General features: G+C 39.1%; 1 protein-coding gene across 8 annotated transcripts in view; it reads right to left on the bottom strand.

The window, feature by feature from the left end:
• GANC (glucosidase alpha, neutral C) overlaps positions 1-26503 on the bottom strand; it is a 100695-nt gene that overhangs the window by 24881 nt on the left and 49311 nt on the right. For 7 of the 8 annotated variants that reach the window (XR_005244295.2, XM_038009868.2, XM_038009870.2 and 4 more), the window contains 5 exons: positions 15916-16151; positions 11516-11642; positions 10493-10572; positions 8482-8625; positions 7271-7367 (listed from right to left, as the gene is read on the bottom strand). Coding sequence is in view for 7 of the 8 variants with exons in the window: in XM_038009868.2 (XP_037865796.2) it covers positions 7271-7367; positions 8482-8625; positions 10493-10572; positions 11516-11642; positions 15916-16151 (684 nt within the window). In the remaining variant the exon portion in view is untranslated. Of the gene's footprint in view, positions 1-7270; positions 7368-8481; positions 8626-10492; positions 10573-11515; positions 11643-15915; positions 16152-21068; positions 25405-26503 lie in introns of those variants that run through there. The other variant, XM_073012078.1, reaches the window with a different exon arrangement.

Here is a 26503-nt window from a genome sequence, read left to right as displayed (position 1 = left end):
ACTCAATCAAAACCGCTCAACTACATGGAAACTGAACAACCTGCTCCTGAATGACTACTGGGGACATAACGAAATGAAGGCAGAAATAAAGATGTTCTTTGAAACCAATGAGAACAAAGATACAACATACCAGAATCTCTGGGACACATTTAAAGCAGTGTGTAGAGGGAAATTTATAGCACTAAATGCCCACAAGAGAAAGCAGGAAAGATCTAAAATTGACACTCTAACATCGCAATTAAAAGAACTAGAGAAGCAAGAGCAAACACATTCGAAAGCTAGCAGAAGGCAAGAAATAACTAAGATCAGAGCAGAACTGAAGGAGATAGAGACACAAAACACCCTCCAAAACATCAATGAATCCAGGAGTTGGTTTTTTGAAAAGATCAACAAAATTGACAGACCACTAGCAAGACTAATAAAGAAGAAAAGAGAGAAGAATCAAATCGACGCAATTAAAAATGATAAAGGGGATATCACCACCGACCCCACAGAAATACAAACTACCATCAGAGAATACTATAAACACCTCTACGCAAATAAACTGGAAAATCTAGAAGAAATGGATAATTTCCTGGACACTTACACTCTTCCAAGACTAAACCAGGAAGAAGTTGAATCCCTGAATAGACCAATAGTAGGCTCTGAAATTGAGGCAATAATTAATAGCCTACCAACCAAAAAAAGTCCAGGACCAGATGGATTCACAGCTGAATTCTACCAGAGGTACAAGGAGGAGTTGGTACCATTCCTTCTGAAACTATTCCAATCAATAGAAAAAGAGGGAATCCTCCCTAACTCATTTTATGAGGCCAACATCATCCTGATACCAAAGCCTGGCAGAGACACAACAAAAAAAGAGAATTTTAGACCAATATCCCTGATGAACATCGATGCAAAAATCCTCAATAAAATACTGGCAAACCGGATTCAGCAACACATCAAAAAGCTTATCCACCATGATCAAGTGGGCTTCATCCCTGGGATGCAAGGCTGGTTCAACATACGCAAATCAATAAACATAATCCAGCATATAAACAGAACCAAAGACAAGAACCACATCATTATCTCAATAGATGCAGAAAAGGCTTTTGACAAAATTCAACAGCCCTTCATGCTAAAAACGCTCAATAAATTCGGTATTGATGGAACGTACCTCAAAATAGTAAGAGCTATTTATGACAAACCCACAGCCAATATCATACTGAATGGGCAAAAACTGGAAAAATTCCCTTTGAAAACTGGCACAAGACAAGGATGCCCTCTCTCACCACTCCTATTCAACATAGTGTTGGAAGTTCTGGCTAGGGCAATCAGGCAAGAGAAAGAAATCAAGGGGATTCAGTTAGGAAAAGAAGTCAAATTGTCCCTGTTTGCAGATGACATGATTGTATATTTAGAAAACCCCATTGTCTCAGCCCAAAATCTCCTTAAGCTGATAAGCAACTTCAGCAAAGTCTCAGGATACAAAATTAATGTGCAAAAATCACAAGCATTCTTATACACCAGTAACAGACAAACAGAGAGCCAAATCAGGAATGAACTTCCATTCACAATTGCTTCAAAGAGAATAAAATACCTAGGAATCCAACTTACAAGGGATGTAAAGGACCTCTTCAAGGAGAACTACAAACCACTGCTCAGTGAAATAAAAGAGGACACAAACAAATGCAAGAACATACCATGCTCATGGATAGGAAGAATCAATATCGTGAAAATGGCCATACTGCCCAAGGTAATTTATAGATTCAATGCCATCCCCATCAAGCTACCAATGAGCTTCTTCACAGAATTGGAAAAAACTGCTTTAAAGTTCATATGGAACCAAAAAAGAGCCTGCATCTCCAAGACAATCTTAAGTCAAAAGAACAAAGCTGGAGGCATCACACTACCTGACTTCAAACTATACTACAAGGCTACAGTAACCAAAACAGCATGGTACTGGTACCAAAACAGAGATATAGACCAATGGAACAGAACAGAGTCCTCAGAAATAATAGCACACATCTACAGCCATCTGATCTTTGACAAACCTGAGAGAAACAAGAAATGGGGAAAAGATTCCCTATTTAATAAATGGTGCTGGGAAAATTGGCTAGCCATAAGTAGAAAGCTGAAACTGGATCCTTTCCTTACTCCTTATATGAAAATTAATTCAAGATGGATTAGAGACTTAAATGTTAGACCTAATACCATAAAAATCCTAGAGGAAAACCTAGGTAGTACCATTCAGGACATAGGCATGGGCAAAGACTTCATGTCTAAAACACCAAAAGCAACGGCAACAAAAGCCAAAATTGACAAATGGTATCTCATTAAACTAAAGAGCTTCTGCACAGCAAAAGAAACTACCATCAGAGTGAACAGGCAACCTACAGAATGGGAGAAAATTTTTGCAATCTACTCATCTGACAAAGGGCTAATATCCAGAACCTACAAAGAACTCAAACAAATTTACAAGAAAAAAACAAACAACCCCATCAAAAAGTGGGCAAAGGATATGAACAGACATTTCTCAAAAGAAGACATTCATACAGCCAACAGACACATGAAAAAATGCTCATCATCACTGGCCATCAGAGAAATGCAAATCAAAACCACAATGAGATACCATCTCACACCAGTTAGAATGGCGATCATTCAAAAGTCAGGAAACGGGAGGCTGAGGCAGGAGAATGGCATGAACTCGGGAGGCGGAGCTTGCAGTGAGCTGAGATCCAGCCACTGCACTCCAGCCTGGGCGACAGAGCCAGACTCCGTCTCAAAAAAAAAAAAAAAAAAAAAAAAAAAAAAAAAAAAAAAAAAACAAAAGTCAGGAAACAACAGGTGCTGGAGAGGATGTGGAGAAATAGGAACACTTTTACACTGTTGGTGGGATTGTAAACTAGTTCAACCATTATGGAAAACAGTATGGCGATTCCTCAAGGATCTAGAACTAGATGTACCATATGACCCAGCCATCCCATTACTGGGTATATACCCAAAGGATTATAAATTATGCTGCTATAAAGACACATGCACACGTATGTTTATTGCAGCACTATTCACAATAGCAAAGACTTGGAATCAACCCAAATGTCCATCAGTGACAGATTGGATTAAGAAAATGTGGCACATATACACCATGGAATACTATACAGCCATAAAAAAGGATGAGTTTGTGTCCTTTGTAGGGACATGGATGCAGCTGGAAACCATCATTCTTAGCAAACTATCACAAGAACAGAAAACCAAACACCGCATGTTCTCACTCATAGGTGGGAACTGAACAATGAGATCACTTGGACTCGGGAAGGGGAACATCACACACTGGGGCCTATCATGGGGAGGGGGGAGGGGGGAGGGATTGCATTGGGAGTTATACCTGATGTAAATGACGAGTTGATGGGTGCAGCACACCAACATGGCACAAGTATACATATGTAACAAACCTGCACGTTGTGCACATGTACCCTACAACTTAAAGTATAATAATAATAAATAAATTTAAAAAAAAAAAAAAAAAAAAAAGACCAGACTGCCCAACATGGTGAAACCCTGTCTCTGCTAAAAATGTAAAAGTTAGCCAGGTGTGGTGGTGGGCACCTGTAATCCCTGCTACTCAGGAGGCTGAGGCAGGAGAATTACTTGAACCAGGGAGGTGGAGGTTGCAGTGATCCGAGATGATGCCACTGCATCCCAGCCTGGGCAACAGAGTGAGACTCCATCTCAAAAAAAAAAAAAAAAAGATTTTATTCTATGTTTTTTCCAGAAGTTAGTTTGTATTTTTAGCTTTTAAAATGAGTTGATTTTTTAGTTTAATTTTGAATATGATATGAGGCAGGGGTGGAGTTTCATTTTTTTTCCCCACACAGATATCCAGTTGTTTCAGAACCATTTACTGAAAAAAAATTATAATCTCTTCATTAAATTGCCTTGGAAACTTTGTTGCAAAGCAATTGATCACATATGTGTTGGATACTCTGGATTCTCTACTCTGTTCCATTGATCTATGTACCTATTTCCTCCCACCTCCACCACCCCCTGCTCCCAAAGAAAACCCTAAAAACTTCCAGAGAACGGTTACAGGCCATAAAGCAGAGACATAATAACAGTAGCAATAACAATAATTAACATTTATTTAACCCATACTGATCCAGGTGTTGTGCTGAATAGTTTGCTAGTATTATCCTACTTAATAATCACAACAATCCTATCAGATAAACGCTATTATAAACTCAATTTTGCAGATGAGGGAAGTATAGCAAGCAATGGATACATAATCTACCCAGAGTTACACAGTTATTAAGTGGTAGAGGCATGATTTGAGCCCAGGCACTCTGATGCCTAAGCCAGTGTTCTTGTTCTTATTTACTGAAGAGTTGCTAAGAGTTTGTGATGAGAGATTATATACCACCAAAGACAGCCATAAAAGGGAAAATCTTATTTTACTAAATATATACTACTCCTGAAGCATTTTTGTCTATCTTCTACCAAAATAGTTTTGGTAGCTATTTTTGTTTAAATCTTTCATAGAAATTTTAGGCTGCCCTACGGCCAGGAAAAATTTTTTTTCTTTTTTTTTTTTTTTTTGAGATGGGGTTTCACTCTGTGGCCCAGGCTGGAGTGCAGTGGTGCAATCTTGGCTCACTGCAACTTCCACCTCCCAGTTTCAAGAAATTCTCCTGCCTCAGCCTCCTGAATAGCTGGGACTACAGGCACGTGCCACTATGCCTGGCTCATTTTTGTATTTTTAGTAGAGACAGGGTTTCATCATGTTGGCCAGGCTAGTCTCAAACTCCTAATCTCAAGTGATCTGCCCACCTGCCTCAGAAAAGTGCTGGGATTACAGATATGAGCCACTGTTCCTGACCAAAAAAATACTTTTTTTTTGTTTTTTGTTTTGCTCTTGTTTCCCAGGCTGGAGTGCAATGGTGCGATCTCTGCTCACTGAAATCTCTGCCTCCCAGGTTCAAGTGATTCTCCTGCCTCAGCCTCCGTAGTAGCTGGGAATACAGGTGTGCACTACCACGCCCAGCTAATTTTTTTTTCTTTTTTTAGTAGAGACAGGGTTTCACCATGTTGATCAGGCTAGTCTTGAACTCCTTACCTCAGGTGATCCACCCGCCTCGGCCTCCCAAAGTGCTGGGATTACAGGTGTGAGCCACTGTGCCTGGCCCAAAAAAATATTTTCCAGGGATTGTTCTTTTTAAAAAGTATTCTAATTTCCTCTTGACTTCAAGTGAGATATGTACATATCTACATAAAGATTTTGAAATCCATATGGAGACATTCTCATCAAGAAAGCTCACGTAAACATGCAGATATTTTCATGTCTCGTATCATTGGTTAGTCAGAAGGTCTCTATGGCTATTGATCATCGCATACGACTTAACAAAGTAGTGTTTCCTGTAATGTCTTGCTACACAATGAAGCAAAGCTGATAGCTTCACACAGAGTACTGCAGGCTAAGCAATGGAGCAACATAAGAGATCAACAATAACCTAATATTCAAATCTTCTGTTACCTTTTTTTTAACTGTTGCTGGTAAATATTTTCATTAAAAATACTTCTTTTGTGATTAAAAATGATACTTGTAGACAATTTGTAAAATAAAGTTAGGTAAAAGAAAAAAATGAAAATCACTCAAAATCACCAAGGTATTTTTATCTTTTTATATTTTATTTTTGATATTATCAAATATATATATTTATATAAATTATATAAATGATATTATCATTTTCTTATATTTAACTGTCTGCCTATCTACCTACATATTTATTTAAATTACTATCTTTCATTTATCTTTTATAAAATTGAGATAAGAAATGACTTGATGTTTGATAGATCAGTAAGGTGACTATAGTTAGCCTTGACTGTGCATTTTAAAAAAGCTAAAAGAGAATAATTTAAATGTTCCTAGCATAAAGAAAAGATATATATTTAAGGTGATATCCCAATTACTCTGATTTAATTATATGAACATATCAAATTATCACACATATCCTGAAAATATGTACATCTAATACATATCAATACAAAATTAGGATATTATAAACACTTAGGCATTCCTTTTTTAATTTATCATATCACAAACATTTTCTCATGCAATTAAAGCTACCATTTAAAATAGCCTTATGAAAATAAAAAAAGAAAAAACATTTTTTTAAACATAAATAGCCTCACGATAATCTATCATGTTGCTATACCATACTTTTATAACTATTCTCTTATTGTTATATATTTAGATTTTCTTTCTTACTTTTGTTTCAAGGACTACTACTGTGTTGAATACCTCTGTATATGAATCTTTGCCTGAGATTGTAATATTTTGGCCCTTTCCAGAATGCCACAGGGCCTGGTTTTCAGGGGTGGAGTGGGAGGCTTAATAATGTCCACAGCATAGTAAGGGCTGGATTCTTTAAACTAGGATCTAAGCTCTTTGTTGTTTATGCAAGGCCAGGGGACTTAAAATAGTCTTCCTGCCACAGGGTGGTTAAGTTGAACCAGATCTGCATTAGCTGGTAAACTGCATCCAGTTATAGATGACCCTGACCACACGCAACAGCCAGGTCTATTTTAAGCCACATTGCTAAGTGGAACAGTTGGTTAACGGAATGTGTTAGAGGTGTATCTCCCTGGCTTTGATAAATCAAAGAGACAGGATCAAAGATGACTATCCCAGCAAACTGAATACTTAGAAGTTACTCTCCCAACAATTAAGTGCCCATTTCTTCAGTGGGAAACAAGTATCAAAGGACTAAAATTTGCTTATTCCGTCTTACAGGACAAAATGCATACTTTAGGGCATACCACTGTCTACAATCAAAGGCCTGACCAATGGCTACTGAAAACAAAGGCATCAGCTGAGTGTGGTGGCTCACACCTGTAATCCCAACACTTTGGGAGGCCAAGGTGGGCAGATCGCTTCAGTCCAGGAGTTTGAGACTAGCCTGGGCAGCATGGTGAAACCCTGTCTCTACCAAAAAATACATATACATATATAAATTAATGGGGTGTGGTGGTTGGTGTGCACCTGTAATCCCAGCTACTCACGAGGCTTAGGTGGGAGGATTGCTTGAACCCAGGTGGTCAATGCTGCAGTGAGTCATGACTGTGCCACTGCACTCCAGCCTGGGGGACAAAGCAAGACTCCGTCTCAAACAAACAAATGAAAAAATGAAAAAAAAAAAAAGAAAAGGAAGGTATCAACACAGTAATATCACATTCTATAAATGGTTAAAAAAAAGTTGCTAATGTGTTTTTAAGTCTGATATGAGCCATTCCTTACCATACTTTTGTGATCCAGCAAAGAAAGAACGTGTAAGAACAAATGGTCTCTCCTTCCCTTTAGATCGCTGTATCAGTCCTTCTGCAGTGGCCATTTGCTATATCACCAAACAAGAAAAATTTCAAAGAGATGATTGGATTTGTACAGACATTCTCAATAAGCTATCTAAAATACAAAAAGCAAACAGTAAGCAGGAGCATGAAATGGAAAATATTAAAATAAATCCATCAAATAAGTTTCATAGTATAATGAAATTACTCTAAATTCCCCTATTAAAAGAATGGAAAATTTTCTTTGGTTAACAATAGCAATGAAATAATAATAAACAATCATCTAGCATTTATTTGGTGCTTACTATTGCTAGGCACTTAATACAATTTTCTCATATAATCTACGTAACAACCTCTGAGAGACAGTTTTCATTGGCAGGAAAAACTGAGATTCGGAGAGGTTAAATGACTGGCCCTGACCTATATAAGAAAGCTCACTCACTAAAGCAGTCTACAGTTACTGCAACAGGCTGTTACAGAGGCAAACACATACTGTCTGAAAACTAGGCTTATATTTAGCCAAAAGCTCCCATTGGAAAATACCAATAGGCGAGAGGGCCACAGGAATATAGTCACAATTTGAAAATAACAAAGAACCATGGGTATACATGAGGGCAAGTGTCTGCCATGTCTTTTGGATGTAGTTGGAAAATGAAAGATAAATTTACCACCTTTATTGAGGAAGCTAAGTACTTAAGGAAGCTCTACATTTTTGAAGTATACTTATTGAAATTGTGTGTCTGTGTTCTAAATATTACTCCTCCAGTGTGAATATAAGACTTGCTGTATGTAGATATTTGTGAAATCTTACAACACTTGTTTTAATTACTTTCATTCACATATTTATACACTGCTTGCATCAATAAAAGTTTGAGGTAGTAGCCAGTGAGTGCCACTTATTAATGGCTCCTATCGAGGCAGAGGTTTTATGTTATAATTAATTTCACAATATTTAAAAGTTCATCAGGAAAAGAAAAGCAGCAAAGGGAGAAATAATAAAAAGTCTTGTATTGGCTACTACCTAACACTCATTGCAACTGTCAGAAAAGACACACAAAGAGAAATGAACAGTAGAGGATAGCCATTATATTACAAAGCAAACGACTTTCAGCCAAAAGGCAGGTCACACAAGCCCAATTTACTTCTTTTTGGATGTCTTACGTGATAAAAACCGTAGATGTTGTGGAGTTCTCTGTGCTCCCAATTGCCATGATGAATGGCATTCTTCTGCATGGTTTGCTCTGGCCCTCTAAAGACAGAGGGCTCATTCATGTCATTCCAAAGGAAGAGGATGTCCGTAGATCCCTAGGAAGTAAACCTTGGTCATAACACTCCTACATTGATGATGTCTATATAATAGCTCTCATCATTCCTCTTTCCTACCTCATCTTAAAAATTATGTTTATTATCTATGCTCTGTCCTCTGCTCCACTGCTAGAGTTTAAGTTCCACAGGGCATGACATTTTGTCTGTTTTGTTCATTAATAAATCCCAAACATCTAGAATAATACCTGGCCCATAGACAGATCTCAATAAATATTTGCTGATGAATAAAAGAGTGCTGCCCTGTGTTGTCTGTGAAATATATATTGCCTGGCAAATTCATTCCAAGACCTCCATGCAGGACTCCTATGGGAAAGGTTGTGAATGTTCACAATTGGGCTCTTTCTCATTCATCGGATGCTACAACTCTTAACTAAGGGCAGCTACAGCTAAACATGACAAGATTCTACCTTCTCTCTAATACTTTGAAAGACTTGACAGCCAATATACCTGTTTGTTAACATGATCTATAGTTTGTATTCTACACAGAACTGTTCAATTTAGAGACAGTTGAGTCATCTAGTTAACATGGTATTGCAGAATCCCTGGTCTTTTCTAGAATCCCTTATCTTTTGGCATTTGACTGAATAGCTAAAAAGACAGGGAGTCCCTCAGGCAGCTCATTCCATTATTTTCCAAAAATCCTGCTCTTTGTACATAACATTCCCCTTGCAGAGCCTACCTAGTTTACCTTCTGAGACCCCACAGAATATATCTGTCACCTCGCCCACACAGAAGTCTTTCAAATGCCTGGAGGTGGCTTACTTGGTTTTTTTGTTTGTTTGTTTTTTAATCTTTATTTCTAAACGTGTACTTCTATGAATAAGGGTAAATGATTTCCAAATATTTAACTACCATATCTTTCCTTTAGAACCATCTAAGGCAGGGATTGGCAAAGATTTTTGGTAAAGGTACAGACAGTAAATATTTTCAACTTTGCAGGCCATGAGGTCTCTTTTTCAATTATTCAACTCTGCACTGTAGTATGAAAGCAGCCACAAATAATAGGGAAATGAATAGGCATGGCCAGATTTGGCCCAAGGCTTGTCTATCCCTGTACTGTTTACTAGTGCCCTAATACTTGATGCCAGAAACTAGAGTTCAGTGGTTAAAAGCTGGGCTTAGGGGACAAACAGACCTGAGTTCAAATTTTGGTTCCACCACTTACTAGATGTGTGACCTTGGCAAGTTTTTAAGCTTCTCTGTGTCTCAGTTTCCTCATCTATGGGGTTAAATTTAGTTATAGTTCCAACTTCAGAGGAACTTATTATGAAGACAAATGGTATGATGCACATAAAGTCCTTAGCACAGTGCTTGGCACACAGTAAGTACTCAATTTGCATTAGATATCATCATCATCATCATCACTGCCATCATTAATATCATCATAATTGGTTGAAAACAGTTCTCCAGATGTGTCTTCTCCAGTTTTCTCTGTGGTTCTTATCAGACTATTTAAAAATCACACTTCAATTTTAATGACAAATATGTTGTAAGATATTTTCACATGTATCATCGCATTTAAATAACAGTTATGGAATACAATTTTATATAAAAAATATATATGACAATTTAAAAATATAATAAACCTCTGCTATAAAGTACTTTGATATATCATAGAGTCTATTATAATAGAGGTCAAAATCACAGCTTTTGTGCATTTGGTTATGCATATGGCACCTCTCCCAGCACCCCCAGAGTCTGTAATGTGGTGGCCACACTTGCCTTTTAATAAAAGCATTATATATGAAAAGCTACTCAATGAAAAAGAATAGTTTTATTCAATCACTTTTTCTGCTTCTTTCACTCTTTCAGGTAACTAGAAAAGAACAAAGGAATAAAAACCAACCTGATAAACCGGGAAAGCAAAAAGACTTGAATACCACTCTCTGACCTTGGGATTGGTGAAATCCAGGTAAGAGGAGAGACCTGTGGAGGCAGAACAGTAGGGAGCCTGTCAAGAACAGTGGTCCTCACAGTAAGATGCATTGTAAAGAAGATATCAGATGTGAGAGCTGGGAAATGGGCACCTTACATAAACATGAAAGTTGGCTGACACAGGCATGGTCTGTTGAGAAGTGAATGAAGGCAATGCTGGGCTCCAGTGACAATCACTAGATCTTTCAATACCAGAGGCCCAGGGGAATGCCAATGCACAAGCATCATGATGGAGCCTGTCCCTTACTGATGGCCTAAGACAGCCCAAGTAAGGATGGTAAATATCCTGCAGTGATCTCTTGGTTCTTAAAGAGAACAGAGAAGTGTGTTCAAGGGATGCAAAGGGAAAAAAAGAAAGGTACAGGGTTTCTCTACAGTGCATGGATTTATAAGCGATGGTGCTGACTCTTTATCTCTATTTCTAAACAATGTGGTGATTTTCCTTTTGTCCTTGGGGAGTTTCTACCAAGGCTTTAAATTAATAACTTTTAACAACTTTTGAAATGAACAATTCATAGTCACCAGGGTGGCTGAGGTCACTCATGAAAGCCTGGGAAGCCAAAACTATGGACTAAAAGGGTGAAGAGCAATTACAAGGAGAGAGCTTGCAGAACCCCCTTTTCTCTTTCTCCTCCTCCGCTTTTCTTATTCCCCAACTTTTTACCACTGTTTGCTTAGAGAAACAGCATGCCACTGAGGTTTGCTTATTTTTCATTCATTCAATTATTGATTGATAAATACATACAAAGCATACAGTACCAAGTGTTATGAAAGATAGAAAAGAAGGCAATACAATCTCTTCCTTAAATTATATGCTTAAAATGTAGCTGGAGGAGCAAAAGACATCTACAAGGGAGCACAATGAACACCATGCAGCCTTTATTAATTGGGACAGAACAAGTGGAAATAATAAGTGTATAAAGTGATTTCAAACCTGGCCAGCACACCCCTTCAAAGTCTTCCCCTTCCTGATTCTTCACAAAGAAGCCCTGATCTTTGGCCTTCACATATACTGAGTAGTCAGGATCAATCTTGATGTGGGGATCACTGATGACCACAAGCTGTCAGGACATGAAGGTTTGGAGGTCTCATCAGTTTTATGTAAGACAAATGTTCATGTATATGTTTTCACCATAGTTTGGGGGCTAAGTTTTTACAAACAACTACAACTAGTATTGAAATATTTCAGACACAAAAACAAAAACAAAAACAAAATAAGTATTTCAGACACCAGTAAAACCCTATAACTTTTCACGTGCTTATAAGAATTTCAACTGATAGCAAAACTGGGTCAATGCTGGCCAGGCGCAGCGGCTCACACCTGCAATCCCAACACTTTGGGAGGTCAAGGTGGGAGGATTGCTTAAGGCCAGGAGTTTAAGACCAGCCTGGGCAACATAGTGGGACCCTGTCTCCACAAAAAAAATTAAAAATTAGCTGGGCGTGGTGGTGTCCACTTGTGGTCCCAGCTACTCAGGAGGCTGACGCAAGAGGATTGTTTGAGCTGGGGAGGTTGCAGCTACAGTGAGCCACGATGATGACACTGCAATCCAGCTTGAGTGACAGAACAAGACCCCATCTCTAAAAAAGAAAAAAAACAAAAACAAAAACAAAAGCAAAACAGGCCAATGCTCTTTTACAATTATTGCTGCCTAACCAATAGATGTTCTTTAAATGGCATTAAGTGTCTATCTGTCCAAGATGATGGGTGCTGCATACTATACATAGAGAACTAAGTAGGTAGGGTACATGCTCCCTAGACATTTAGATGCTCAGATAACATTGATATAAGCAAACATTAAAGAAACTAAGAGAATAACATGTTAAAAACAAATGAAGTCCCTGAGCCCAGTGGAGCAGGCATATTAGGAAGGAGATTTGAGAAAAGTTGTAAGCCACAGTGTCACGTCTCTAGCATCTCTCCATGACTTTATAATACCATCACTTCTACCAGTCTAGGGCCTCAATAACACTTTATTTGTCCAGAACACCATCTAATCCTCCTTCCTCATCTCCATTCTAATCAGTCCTGAATATTAAAGTTTAATTCTTCATTGCTCAAACTTTTTCTTAAATTTTGTTTGTTTGTTTTTTGAGACAGTCTTGCTCTGTCACTTAGCCTGGAGTGCAGTGGCATGATCTCGGCTCACTGCAACCTCCGCCTCCTGGGTTCAAGCAATTCTCCTGCCTCAGCCTCCCAAGTAGCTGGGATTACAGGTGCCCGCCACCATGCCAGGCTAATTTTTTTTTTTTTTTTTTTTGTATTTTTAGTAGAGCTAGGGTTTCATCATATTGGCCAGACTGATCTCGAACTCCTGACCTCAGGTGATCCACCCACCTTGGCCTCCCAAAGTGCTGGGATTACAGGTGTGAGCCACTGCGCCCAGCCTAAATTTTTAAATTGTGGTAAAATACACATAACATAAAATTTACCATCTTAACCTTTTTTAAGTGTGCAGTTTAGTACTGTTAAGTATGTACATTCACAATGTTGTGTAGTCAATCTCCAGAACTCTCTCATGTTGCAAAACTAAACCTTTATACCCATTAAATAATGATTTCTCATTCCCTCCTCCCAGCTTCAGCAACTACCATTCTATAATACTTTCTGTCTCTATGAATCTGACTACTCCAATTATTTCAAATTAGTGGAATCACGCAGTATTTGTCTTTTTGTAACTGGCTTATTTCACTTAGCATTTATCCTCAAGGTTCATCCATGCTTTAATATCTATTAGAATTTCCTTCCTTTTAAAGGCTGAATAACATTCTGTTGTATGTATACACCACATTTTGTTTACATATTCATCTGTCAAGGGAGCTGCAACCCAAGCAGCTTGGGTTGCTTTGACCTTTTGACTACTGTGACTAATGCTGCAATAAACATGGGTGTATAAATATCTGTTCAGGTTCCTGCTTCCAATTCCTTTGGGTATATACCCATAAGTGGAATTGTTGGATCATACAGTAATTCCATTTTTAAATTTTTGAGGAACTATCATGTTGTTTTCCATAACAGCTGTACCATTTTGCATTCCTACCAACGGTGCATGAGGATTCCAATTTCTCTACATCCTTGCCAACACTCGTTATTTTTTTTTTTAAATAGTAGTCATCTTAATTATGTAAAATGGGATTTCACTGTGGTCTTGGTTTGCATTTCCCTAATGATTAGTGGTGTTGAGCATCTTTTCTTGTGCTTGTTGGCTATTTGTGTATCTACTTTGGAGAGATGTCTGTTCAAGTTCCTTGCCCACTTTTTAACTGTTTTTCTGTTGCTGAGTTGTAGGAGTTTGTTACATATTCTGGATATTAACCCCTTATTCAAAAACTTGTAATGTTTCCAAATGCATACAAAGCAGTTTACAAAAAGGTCCCAAACTTTCTGGTCAGATCCTCCACTATTAGAACCCTCACATGCCTTGCTGTCAGCCTTGCCTGTGCACTACTTTCCGAACACCCTTAATGCTCCTTCCTCTGGCTGCACTGCCTTCTTCCCTCTCACTGCTTACTCATTAGTTAGGGACATCCTTCAGGGCTCATCTAAAATGTACTTCTAGGCCAGACATGGTGGCTCACGCCTGTAACCCTAGCACTTTGGGAGCCCCAGGCAGGCAGATCACCTGAGGTCAGGAGTTCAAGACCAGCCTGGCCAACATGGTGAAACCCTGTCTCTACTAAAAATATAAAAATTAGCTGGCCATAGTGGCACATGCCTGTAATTCTAGCTACTCAGAAGGCTGAGGCAGGAGAATTACATGAATCCAGGAGGTAGAGGACGCAGTGAGCCAAGATCGCAATGTGGCACTCCAGCCTGGGTGACAGAGTGAGACTCGGTTCCGAAAAAAAAATTAAATAAAAATAAATAAAATAAAATGCACCTCTGAAACAAAGCCCTGCTTAAGTCTTGAGGATACAATCTTCTCTTTCTTGGCCTGTCCCCTACCCTGACCTTTCTTTGGCCCTTATGTTACTTCCCTGTATTGTGGCTGGATACTTGCCTTTTCTTCACTCCCTGTAAGACCACAAGGAGCTCATCTCTGTATACTCTTCAGCACTAGTATAGCATCTTGAAGGTTCCTCGGTAAATAACTACTTATTAAGGACAGAAGATCTGGAGTCAGGCAGACCAGGGTTCAGATTCTTGTCTTGCTATTTATTCACTGTGTGCCTTTGCGTAAATTTTGAAACCCAGTCTAAGCCTCAGCTTCTTCATCTAAAATATGGGGTAACAAGACCTGCCTTATAGTTTTGTCATCACTGGATGGAATAATGTGTTTTATTATATTGTCTAGGCCATAATAGCTTGATATATGGTAGCTATTTATTAATTAGGAAATTAGGAGTTAAATGGATTGGCTCTGGCCATCTGTGAAAAGCCTGGTGTCGGGAGGTCAAAGGAATGGGTTGAAAAGTAAACCTTACTTTCAAGGAGAGGGACTTTATTCATTTACATGATACACATAGGGTTTCACCTCACTTCTCCTCTCTCCATTTTTTTCTCTCCTTCCATCTTTTCATTATTGCTGTTACCACCACCACCACACCTGGAACTGGAAAACAGCATTATACATGTTCCAGTGGCTTCTCTCCCTCCTCATTTTCTATTTCTGTTCTTTTTTTAGCCAGATTGACAGCTGGAGTCCACCAAGGAAGCATGTATGAAAAACAGTGTAATAAAGAATTTGATATTATATTTGATATTTGACTGTTAAGGGTTTTTCAAGCCCTGCTACTCCCCGCTTACCCTTCTGCCTGTATCTGGACAAGCCAACAATAAAGCTCTAGTGCTCCCTCCTTTGGTGCCAGCAGGGGGTTCAAACTATCTAAGCTGCAGCCTGCATGCAAGAGCCCTTGCCCTGTCCCCACCCGCTAACCACCATAAAAACTGAGTCCATCTGCTTTCTCAGTTCTCTCAAGCCATTTTCAAACTGGCTTGGGAGCCACCCCTGCTCTCCCCAGAAATTCTCATTATATGAGTAATAAACTTTTTAATTACCCTTGGTGCATGTGTGGTGTCACCAACTGAGACATGGAAACAAAATTTTGAGTGGGGGGATCATATTACTACAGGGCGGCCACAACAAATGGAACTGAAAATGCTAGACCCTTTCTTCATTATGGGGACCTAGATAACTAAGCCAGGAATGGATGGGGTCATCGCCTTTTCACCATTCATTTTCTCTCTTATCACAGTGACAATTATATTTGAATCTACTATTTTCACAGCCATTTTTTATCAGATGTTTCTCCACCATTGACGTGCCAAGGCAAGTTTAAAACATTTTTTAAAACTCTGTAATTAAAAGGTTCAGAAATGTTGGCTTATTTTACCTTACGCTTTTTGCTCCTGAGCAGCTCTTGCATCCTCTTGGGGTTTGGGAATCTTTTTTTGTCCCAGGTGAAGTACCTCTTGCCCTCAGTGTGCTCTATGTCCAGCCACATGGCATCATAAGGAATGTCATGCTCATCAAACCCTGCATCCACTGCTTTTACGTCCTGCTCATCTTCATAGTTCCAGCGGCACTGGTGGTATCCCAAAGAGAAAAGAGGGGGCATGGCTTGTGTGCCTAAAAGAGGGAGATGACAACTGAGTCAACTGCCACCGCAATGAGCATTATTCATTTGATAAACATTTCCTGAATGTCTACAGAGTATTCAGCACTGAGCTCACGCTTAGAATATCAAGGAGAAGACAGCATAGTCCTTGCCTTTAAGGAAGTGACAACCTGGCTAATGAGGCAGGAGTGTAAATAAAGCGCTCTGCCCTGAGGTATAACTACCAGGTTAACGTATCAGTCTAGTGCTACCAGAACACGGAGAGGTTAATACATTCTGTCTGCGGTGAAGTATAGGGTCTTGAAAGGCTTCACAGAGGAGATAAAACCTCGTTTGGACCTTGCAGACTAAGTAAGAATAGACCAGATAGGAAGAATAGATAGAGCATTCGGGGCACAGGGAATAGAAAAAACACAGAGGCAGAGAAATACATGACAGGTTTACAGAAAAATAAATATTCCAGGGTGTCACAGTGTGAGAAAGACCAGTAGAAGATGAAACTGAATAGGGTCAGATTGTCAAGGGCCTTGTAATTGAGGTTAGGAATTCTGAATCTTGTCTTATGAGAAGCCATCAAAAGTCTGGCAAGATGTAATCTTAGCAGATCTATATTTCAGAAAAATTAAGTCAGGGTGCAGCATTCGGACTCACTTGAAGGTAAAGAGACTGAAGTTGGGAAGAAATTTCAGTAAATTATTATCAAAATGTTTACTGATAATGTGAAGGACTTCTGGTCAACCACTTGCATGTATCTCCTTCCCCTCCTAAAGTCACACTAAAATCTGAGTAAAGAAAAGAAAAAAGAAAGCAAGCCACAAAAACAAAGAGAATGGGAGTGGAGTAATTTCAACAGAAATTTGGCAGGTGGCAGGCACGAGTGGGGTGGTAACTATTGGGCAAAGCCAGGGAAGCTCTCCCCAGAGTGCTATTGAGGAGGCTACTGATGGAAGAGCTCACCCTGGTCCCAAATACCAGTAGACACACCCACTCTCAAAACTAGAGTGGAAGCCTCATCTAGGCACACAGAGCCTCACCATGAAATATGAATGGAGGTGGGTGTGGGGGCTCATGTCTGTAATCCCAGCACTTTGGGAGGCTGGGGCGGGTGGATCACTTGAAGTCAGGAGTTCTAGTTCTAGACCAGCCTGGCCAATGTGGTGAAATCCTGCCTCTACTAAAAATACAAAAATTATCCAGGTGTGGTGGCGGGCACCTGTAGTCCCAGCTACTCGGGAGGCTGAGGCAGGAGAATTGCTTGAACCCAGGAGGCAGAGGTTGCAGTGAGCCGAGATTGCACCACTGCACTCCAGCCTGGGCAACAGAGTGAGACTCTGTCTCAAAACTCACATTTGAGCAAAGTCTCCAAAATCTGAGAAAGTGACTCAAATAAGGAAACAGAATAAAAGGATCTCCAAGAAAACAGGGACAACACAAGGAATCAAAGTAAATATCAAAACATTATCATTAGTATCTCTAGAGAGATGAAAAAAGGCATTGTACCCTTAAACAAGACTAGGATAGCATAAAACAAGTGTAGGTTGAGTATTCCTAATTTGAAAATCCAAAATCTGAAGTACTCTAAAATCTGAATTTTTTTATTTATTTATTTATTTTTAAAGATGGAGTCTAGCTCTGTCACCCAGGCTAGCGTGCAGTGGTGCAACCTTGGCTCACTGCAACCTCTGCCTCTGGGTTCAAGCAATTCTCCTGTCTCAGCCTCCCAAGTAGCTGGGACTACAGGTGCGTGCCACCATGCCCAGCTAATTTTTGTACTTTTTAGTAGAGACAGGGTTTCACCATGTTGACCAGGCTGGTCTCAAACTCCTGACCTTAGGTGATCACCCACCTTGGCCCCTCAAAGTGCTGGGATTACAGTCATGAGCCACCACACCTGGCCTCTAAAATCTGAAACTTTTTGAACACCAACATGACACTCAAAAGAAATGCTCATTGGAGCATTTTGGGTTTTGGATTTTCAGATTGGGATGTTCAACTAGTAAGTTTAATGAAAATATTCAAAAATTCAAAATAATCCCAAATCTGAAACACTCTAGAGTCCCAAGCATGGAATACTCAACCTGTATACAATTTATAAAACAATAAATGTCATTTAATGTGGTGTGCTATTTTGAATTCCTCATCAAGTTTTAGAAGTGGGGTAAAAATACTTAGAAGATCTCAGTGCTTTGGAAAGATAAGGCAGGAGGATTGCTTGAGACCAGGAGTTCAAGACTAACCTGGGCAACATAGCAAGACCCCATCTCGACAAAAAAATTAAAGTACATAAATAAAAAGAATTAGCTGGGCATGTGGCACATGCCCACAGCCACAGCTACTTAGGAGGCGAAACTGGAAGGATCGCTTGAGCCCAGGAGGTAGAGGCTGCAGTGAGCCATGGTCATGCCACTGCACTCCAGCCTGGGCAACAGAGTGAGACCCTGTCTCCTAAAAACAAAAAAACAAAAAACTTAGAGGCTCATCAGACTTGAAATTATTCAGAGCAGCACTGATCATGAGTCTGTCCAACTGAAACAGGTTAAATAAATTACATCACCAACACATTTGCTACTTGAAAAAAAATAGGATGCACACATTTCAGGATAATAAATGTTTTGCCTCTGCTTTGCATAACATGGAAACAAAAAACAAGGAACTATCAGAGGATAAGAAAGAGCTCCTAGAAAGCAGAAACATGATAGCATAAATGGAAGGCCTAGAAGATAAAATTGAGAAAATTGCTCAAAAACTAGGCAAAAAAAGGAAAAGGAGATTATAAAATCCGTAGAGTAGAAAGAAGGAAGGGAAAAATTAATCTAAGGAATAATACAAAACAAGTTTCTCAGAACTGAAGGACACAATTCTCAGGATTGAAGGGGTCCACATCTAACATCCAGAACAATAATTATTTTAAAAGACCTAGGGCCAGTCACAGTGGCTCACACCTGTAATCCCTGAAGGCCAAGGTGGCCAAGGTGGGAGGCCAAGGTGGGAGGATCCTTTGAGCCTAGGGTTTTAAGACCAGCCTGGGTAACCTAGGGAAACCCTGCCTATACAAAAAATGAAAAAATTAGTTGGGCATGGTGGCACATGCCTGTAAGTCCCATCTACTTAGGATTCTGAGGTGTGACGATCACCTGAGCCCAGGAGTTTGACGTTGCAGTGAACCATGATGACACCACTGCACTCCAACCTGGGCATACAGCAAAATCCTGACTCAAACAAACAAACAAACAAACAAACAAACAAACAAAAGATCTCCATCAAGGGATTTTATTATAAAATTTCAGAATACTGGAAATTTGGAATGTTAATGATAAAAAGAGAAGGTATTTCAGAGAGAAAAGATAGATTACACACAGAGGAACAAAAGAATAGAATTAAGAATGGTTTTGGAGCAAGAAGGTAGAAGACAATAAAAGAAATGCTTTCAAATTCTTTTTTTTTAATGTTGTTCAAGTCTCCTATATCTTTTTTTTTTTTTTTAAATACTTTATGTTCTAGGGTATGTGTGCACAACGTGCAGGTTTGTTACATATGTATACATGTGCCATTTTGGTGTGCTGTACCCATTAACCTGTCATTTACATTAGGTATATCTCCTAATGCTATCCCTCCCCGCTCCCCCTACCCCAAACTGGCCCCGGTGTGTGATGTTCCCCACCCTGCGTCCAAGTGTTCTAATTGCTCAATTCCCATCTATGAATGAGAACATGCGGTGTTTGGTTTTCTGTTCTTGCGATAGTTTGCTGAGAATGATGGTTTCCAACTGCATCCATGTCCCTATAAAGGACATGAACTCATCCTTTTTTATAGCTGCATAGTATTCCCAGGGCCCAGCTATAAAACTCATCCTTTTTTATAGCTGCATAGATTACCTGGGACCCAGCTGTATAGGTGTATATGTGCCACATTTTCTTAATCCAGTCTGTCATTGATGGACATTTGGGTTGGTTCCAAGTCTTTGCTATTGTGAATAGTGCTGCAATAAACACATGTGTGCATGTGTCTTTATAGCAGCATGATTTATAATCCTTTGGGTATATACACAATAATGGGATGGCTGGGTCATATGGTATTTCTAGTTCTAGGTCCTTGAGGAATTGCCACACTGTCTTCCACAATGGTTGAACTAGTTTACAGTACCACCAACAGTGTAAAAGTGTTCCTATTTCTCTACATCCTCTCCAGCACCTGTTGTTTCTTGACTTTTTAATGATTGCCATTCTAACTAGTGTGAGATGGTATCTCATTGTGGTTTTGATTTGCATTTCTCTGATGGTGAGTGATGATGAACATTTTTTCATGTGTCTGTTGGCTGCATAAATATCTTCTTTTGAGAAGTGTCTGTTCATACCCTTTGCCCACTTTTTGATGGGGTTGTTTTTTCTTGTAAATTTGTTTGAGTTCTTTGTAGGTTCCGGATATTAGCCCTTTGTCAGATGAGTAGATTGCAAGAATTTTCTCCCATTCTGCAGGTTGCCTGTTCACTCTGATGGTAGTTTCTTTTGCTGTGCAGAAGCTCTTCAGTTTAATTAGATCCCATTTGTCAATTTTGGCTTTTGTTGCCGTTGCTTTTGGTGTTTTAGACATGAAGTCCTTGCCCATGCCTATGTCCTGAATGGTATTGCCTAGGTTTTCTTCTAGGGTTTTTATGGTTTTAGGTCTGACATTTAAGTCTCTAATCCATCTTGAATTAATTTTTGTATAAAGTGTAAGGAAGGGATCCAATTTCAGCTTTCTACTTATGGCTAGCCAGTTTTCCCAGCACCATTTATTAAATAGGGAATCCTTTCCTCATTTCTTTTTTTTTTTTTTTGGTCAGGTTTGTCAAAGATCAGATGGTTGTAGATGTGTGGTATTATTTCTGAGGAGAAATGCCTTCAAATTCTCAGAAAAAGAATATTCAGCCCTGATAGGCAAATTATCAATCAAGGGTAAAGGTAGGAAAAAAGATGGTTTCATACCTGCAAGGAGGCAAAAAGAGTACCTCCAATGCAAACGTTCTTGGGAAACTACCAGAAGATGCTACAAACAAATAAACACAACAAGGGAATAACCAGAAAAGAGAAAAACAAGGAACTGAAGAAAGGAGGGATACAACACCAGAAAACAGCAAAGGTAAGTTCTGAGATGAAAGCTGTGCAGGGAACCTAGAGAGGAATGGTCCAGATGGGAGGAGAAAGATGAAGAGCTCTGGTAGGGAAGAAAGTCTCCAGGGAAAGAAGTAGACTGGATAAAGTATCAGACACCCTTGAGCATGTGAAAAATGTAAACACTGAATATTGATTTAACCAAAAGTTGTGATATAACTAGATTGGGTGGGAGACGGAGGCGGGTATGGTGTATGATTGAGCTAAACCCTCAGTAGGAGTCCACAAATAATCTTTACTGTCTTTGAACATGGTGGGAGATCCAGTATTTTTGAAGAACTTTATCATAAGCCAGCATTCTCACTAATAACAATGTGGAATGTAGCTGCAGGTGGGCTTTGACAGCACTTATTCCTGCATGGGCGCCCATATCCATAAATTGTCATTCCTCCCGGGCACCCATATCCATAAATGTCATTCCTCCCGTCGCAATTGGAATTGAACACCCTTGAACATGGGCTAGACTTAGCTTGCCTTTATCAACTGAATGCAGCAGAAATGATGCTACAATACTTTTATTTTTAACAGCTTTACTGAATTCACATACCGTGCAACTCACCCATCTAAAATGCACAATTCAATGTGGGTTTTTATGGCATATCATATTACTGATTCTTAAAAATTGTGGTAAAACATGTATAGCAAAATTTGTCATTTTAATCATTTCCAAGTATCCAATTCAGTGGCATTAATCACATTCACCATGTAGTACAAGCATTACCACTATTTCTAAAAACTTTACGTCATCCCAAGCAGAAACCCTGTAATCAGTAAGCAGTAAATCCCCATCACTCACACCTGTCAGCCCCCTCTAATCTCTGTCTTGACAAATTTGCGTATTGTAGCTACTTCATATAAGTGGATTGTATAATACTTGTCCTTTCATGACTGTCTTATTTCATTTTCCATATTTTCAAGGTTCATCCATGTTGCAGCATGTATCAGAACTTCATTTGTTTTTATAGCTGAATAATATTCTGTTATATGTATATACCACATTTTATTTGTTAATCTTTGATGGGCACTTGGATTGTTTCTACCTTTTGGCTATCATGTGTGGGTGACGGATTACCCTGGTGCCAAGGCAAGAGACTGAAGGCACAAACTGTAGCAGTATAATAAAGAAAATAGTTAGAATAAAGAATAGTTATAATACATATTAGATACGGAGATGATCACGGACAATTATCAATCATTAGTATAAACATTATTAATCATTAGCTTTTAATATCACTCTTTGTTGCATTACTAATATAACCTAGGAATAACCGGCGGGTATAGGCTCAGGTACTGAAGGGATATTGTGAGAAGTGACCTAGAAGGCAAGAGGTGAGCCCTCTGTCACACCTGCATAAGGGCCGCCTGAGGGCTCCTTGGTCAAGCAGTAACGCCAGTGATTGGGAAGGCACTCGTTACTTAGCAGACCGCGAAAGGGAGTCTCTCTTTCCTTGGAGGAGTCAGAGAACACTCTGCTCCACCAACTTCTTGTGGGAGGCTGGATATTATCCAGGCCTGCCCACAGTCATCCCGAGGCTTAAACCCCTCCCTGTGGTGTTGTGCTTCAGTGGTCACGCTCCTTGTCCACTCTCAAGTTCCTCCCATACTCCTGGATCTTCTTTGAAGTTCGTAGTAGATAGCGGTAGAAGAAATAGTGAAAGTCTTAAAGTCTTTGATCTTCTTACAAGTGCACAGAAGAAAACACTGATGTATGCTGCCTTTCCTCTCTGCTTTGACTACCTAAAAGGGAAGGGCCCCCTCATGATCACATGACTTGCTTGACCTTATCAATCACTAGGACGACTCACCTTCCTTACCCTGCCCCCCTTGTCTTGTACGCAATAAATATCAGCGTGCACAGTCACTCAGGGCCACTACCGGTCTCCGCGTCTTGGTGGTAGTGGTCCCCGGGGCCCAGCTGTTTTCTCTTTATCTCTTTGTCTTGTATCTTTATTTCTTACAATCTCTCGTCTCTACACACGGGGAGAACACCCACTAAGCCCCGTAAGGCTGGATCCTACAGTCATGAATAATGCTACAGTGATCATTGGCATACATGTATCTGTTGAGTCCCTGCTTTCAATTCCCTTGTGCATATTCCTAGGAATAGAATTGCTGGGTTTATCAGTTAGGGTTCTTCAGAGAACACAGGGTTTTTCAGAGAAACAGAATTAATAGGATTTATATTGAATATATTTATATATTTATAAATTATGTATACACACACAGAGAGAGATACAAATACTGATTTACTTAAAGTAACTGGCTCATGTGATTGTAGGGGCTCGCAAGTCTGAGTTTTGCAGGAGATACTGGCATACTAGAGAACCAGGGAAGAGCTGATGCTGCAGCTTGAGCCTGAAGGCAAGCTGGAAATACTCTGTTTTCCCCAGGGACCTTAGTCTTTTTCTCCAAGGCCTTCAACTACTGGATGAGGCCCACTCTCATTATGGAGAGTAATCTGCTTTCTTCAAAGTCTACTGACTTAAATGTTAATCTCATTAAAAAATGCCTTCACAGAGACATCTAAACTAGACAAATTGACACATATAATTAACCATCACACTGGTTCATATGGTAATTCTATGTTTAACGTTTTGAGGAAATGCCAAACTGTTTTCTGCAATGGCTGAACCATTTTACATTTCCACTGGCAATGTTCCAATTTCTCTACATCCTCGTAAACACTTATGTTTTTCCATTTTTTGGATTTAGCCATCCTAGTGGGTGCGAAGTGATATTTTACTGTGGTTTTGACTTGCATTTTCCTAATGACTAACAATGTTGAGCATATTTTCATGTGCTTGTTGTTCATTTATTTATCTTCTTTGGAGAAATATCTCTTTAAACCCTTTGCTCATTTTAGAGTTGGGTTGTCTTTCTCTTTTTTTTTTTTTTTTTTAAGGATTTGGTAAAGATTTATTTATTTATTTTCCATTTCTAGTCTTTTAAAGTATGGTTTCTTTTCTTTTTTTAAAGGATATGGAAAATATTTATCTTTTTTTCCATTTCCAGTCTTTTAAAGTAGACACAGATACGCTTAGGTTAAAGCTGATTTTAACAGCACAAAAAAGTTGAGCACAAAGGATAGGATTAAATTCAGCAATCCAGAGTGATAAAAAGGAAAAGATACTAAGTAGGTGCCTTCAACAGACACATTATCCAAGTTGATTACCTAATAGTTGGACATTAAAGTCCTTATGCTGCAAAAGTGAGAATAATCTGGTGTATGAAGTGTATGGTGACATTTGTAGCTGTAACTTGTTTTCTGTTTATTAAGCCCAATTAGCATAGCTAAGTGTAGTCTTTAGTAGACAACCTGCATCCATTTAAATTAAACATAATATTTTCCACAGCAGTGTAAGTAAGGCCACAATATTTATTTTGGGCAAACCCTTTAATGTAGTGATTTTAATATCACTGTCATTCATTCTTTTGGAATATAAAGTGTTTTAACTGAATTAAGGTTACAGATATTTTTTTAAATACTATATCATGACTAACATATTAAAACTATACTTACATATTTATATATAATACCCAAAGAAAATTCACTGCCAAATTGTTAACAGTAGATATTAAACAGTCTGACACCCTTATTAACTGATTCTATAGGTATAAGTATAGGTCAGTATGATTTTAGTGTCTATCCTTTCATTTACTAAATTAGGAAAGCAGTATTTACAGAACAAATAAAAACAAGTGAAGCAGCCACCCAAGGACCATAACAGCTCCTGAGTTAGCTGTGTCACAAGCTCAGATAGAAATCTCCACTATATGCACAAAGCTGGACTCAAATTATTCATCAAAAGGTGCTGGTAGAAGTTGTCGGATGCCTTCCAATATAGATCCCCAATCCCATGGCCACCAGATGAGACAGCAGCAAAACTCTTTAGAAATTCTGCTGAGAAAATGCCCCTTTTCCTCATCAGGCTTTAAATTCCATGCTGGGTAGCTGTGTGCTTCAGGTGCTTCAAAAGAGGAACTCCTTGTGGGGAACATTTTCTGGCCAACTTGATCAATCCCATATCCAACCTGAGCTTTTCTTCAAGATGCTTTCAACGTCTGTCTTTCTCTCAGTATCTTCCTCAGACTGAGAGCTATTTTTCTCCAATGTCTGTGAAAGAGGTAGGCTGTCATAGAACTTTTGGAGCTACTCTGTCCAAATTCAAATTCATTTTAAGCATCCAGCTGTATTTTTTCCATGTCACTATTACATTAATTTTTTATTTTTTTTAGAGATAGGGTCTCACTCTGTTGCGTAGGCTGGAGAGCAGTAGTGTGAACATTGCTCATTGCAGCCTTCCTTTGGGAAGCAAAGCAGAGGATTACTTGAATTCAAAGAAGTACTTTGGAGGCTTCCCAAAGCACTGGGATTACAGGCGTGAGCCACTGTGTCCAGCCCATGTCACCATTATAAACAGAAACTGATATTGGAGCACTGTTCCCCTTCCTATCATTGCTAAAGTGCAGTTCTATCCAGGAGCCCTGCAAGCTCTTTCTCTGCAGCCTGGGGTCCCTGCTCTGTGATATGGTGCCAGAAGGTGGCTATAGCAGTCTGGGTCACTGTTTGGTTGTGGTCTAGGGGTTGCATGTGCCCTCAGTGGCAGACAGTATAGCAGGCGAGCATGAGGGGTATGGGCCCAGTGCTCAGCCTGTCTTTTTGTTGTTGACTTGTAGAAAGTTCTGGATGTATTCTAGATAAGAGACCCATAACAGATACACAATCTGCAAACATTTTCTCCCATTCTGTAGGTTGCTTTTTCACTTTCTTATGTTCTTTGATGCAAAAAAGTTTTTAATGTTAGTGAATTCTAACACGTATTTGTTGTCATTGTTGCTCACGATTTTGTTGTCATATCTAAGAATCCATTGCCAAATCCAAGTTCACGGAGATTTACCTATTTTCTTCTGAGAGTTTTATGGTTTTAGCTCTTATACAGTTGATCCGTTTTGAGTTAGTTTTTTGTATATGATATACATATAACATATTTTGAATAAAGGAGTCCAACTTCATTCTTTTGCAAGCAGATATCCAACTGTCTCACACCATATGCTCAAGAGACTATTTCTTCTTCATCGAATGGTCATGAACCTTTATTGAAATTATAATGGTGACATGGACAAAGTACTGTAGTTTGTGCCTGTAATCCCAGTGTTTGGGTGACTATAAATATATGGGTTTATTTCTAGATTCTCAATTCTATTTCACTGGT

Source organism: Chlorocebus sabaeus, chromosome 26 (assembly GCF_047675955.1).
Source record: "Chlorocebus sabaeus isolate Y175 chromosome 26, mChlSab1.0.hap1, whole genome shotgun sequence".
NCBI classification, from domain to species: Eukaryota; Metazoa; Chordata; class Mammalia; order Primates; family Cercopithecidae; genus Chlorocebus; species Chlorocebus sabaeus.
Note: the sequence above shows the minus strand (reverse complement) of the source record. Positions and strands in the feature narration are given on the sequence as shown.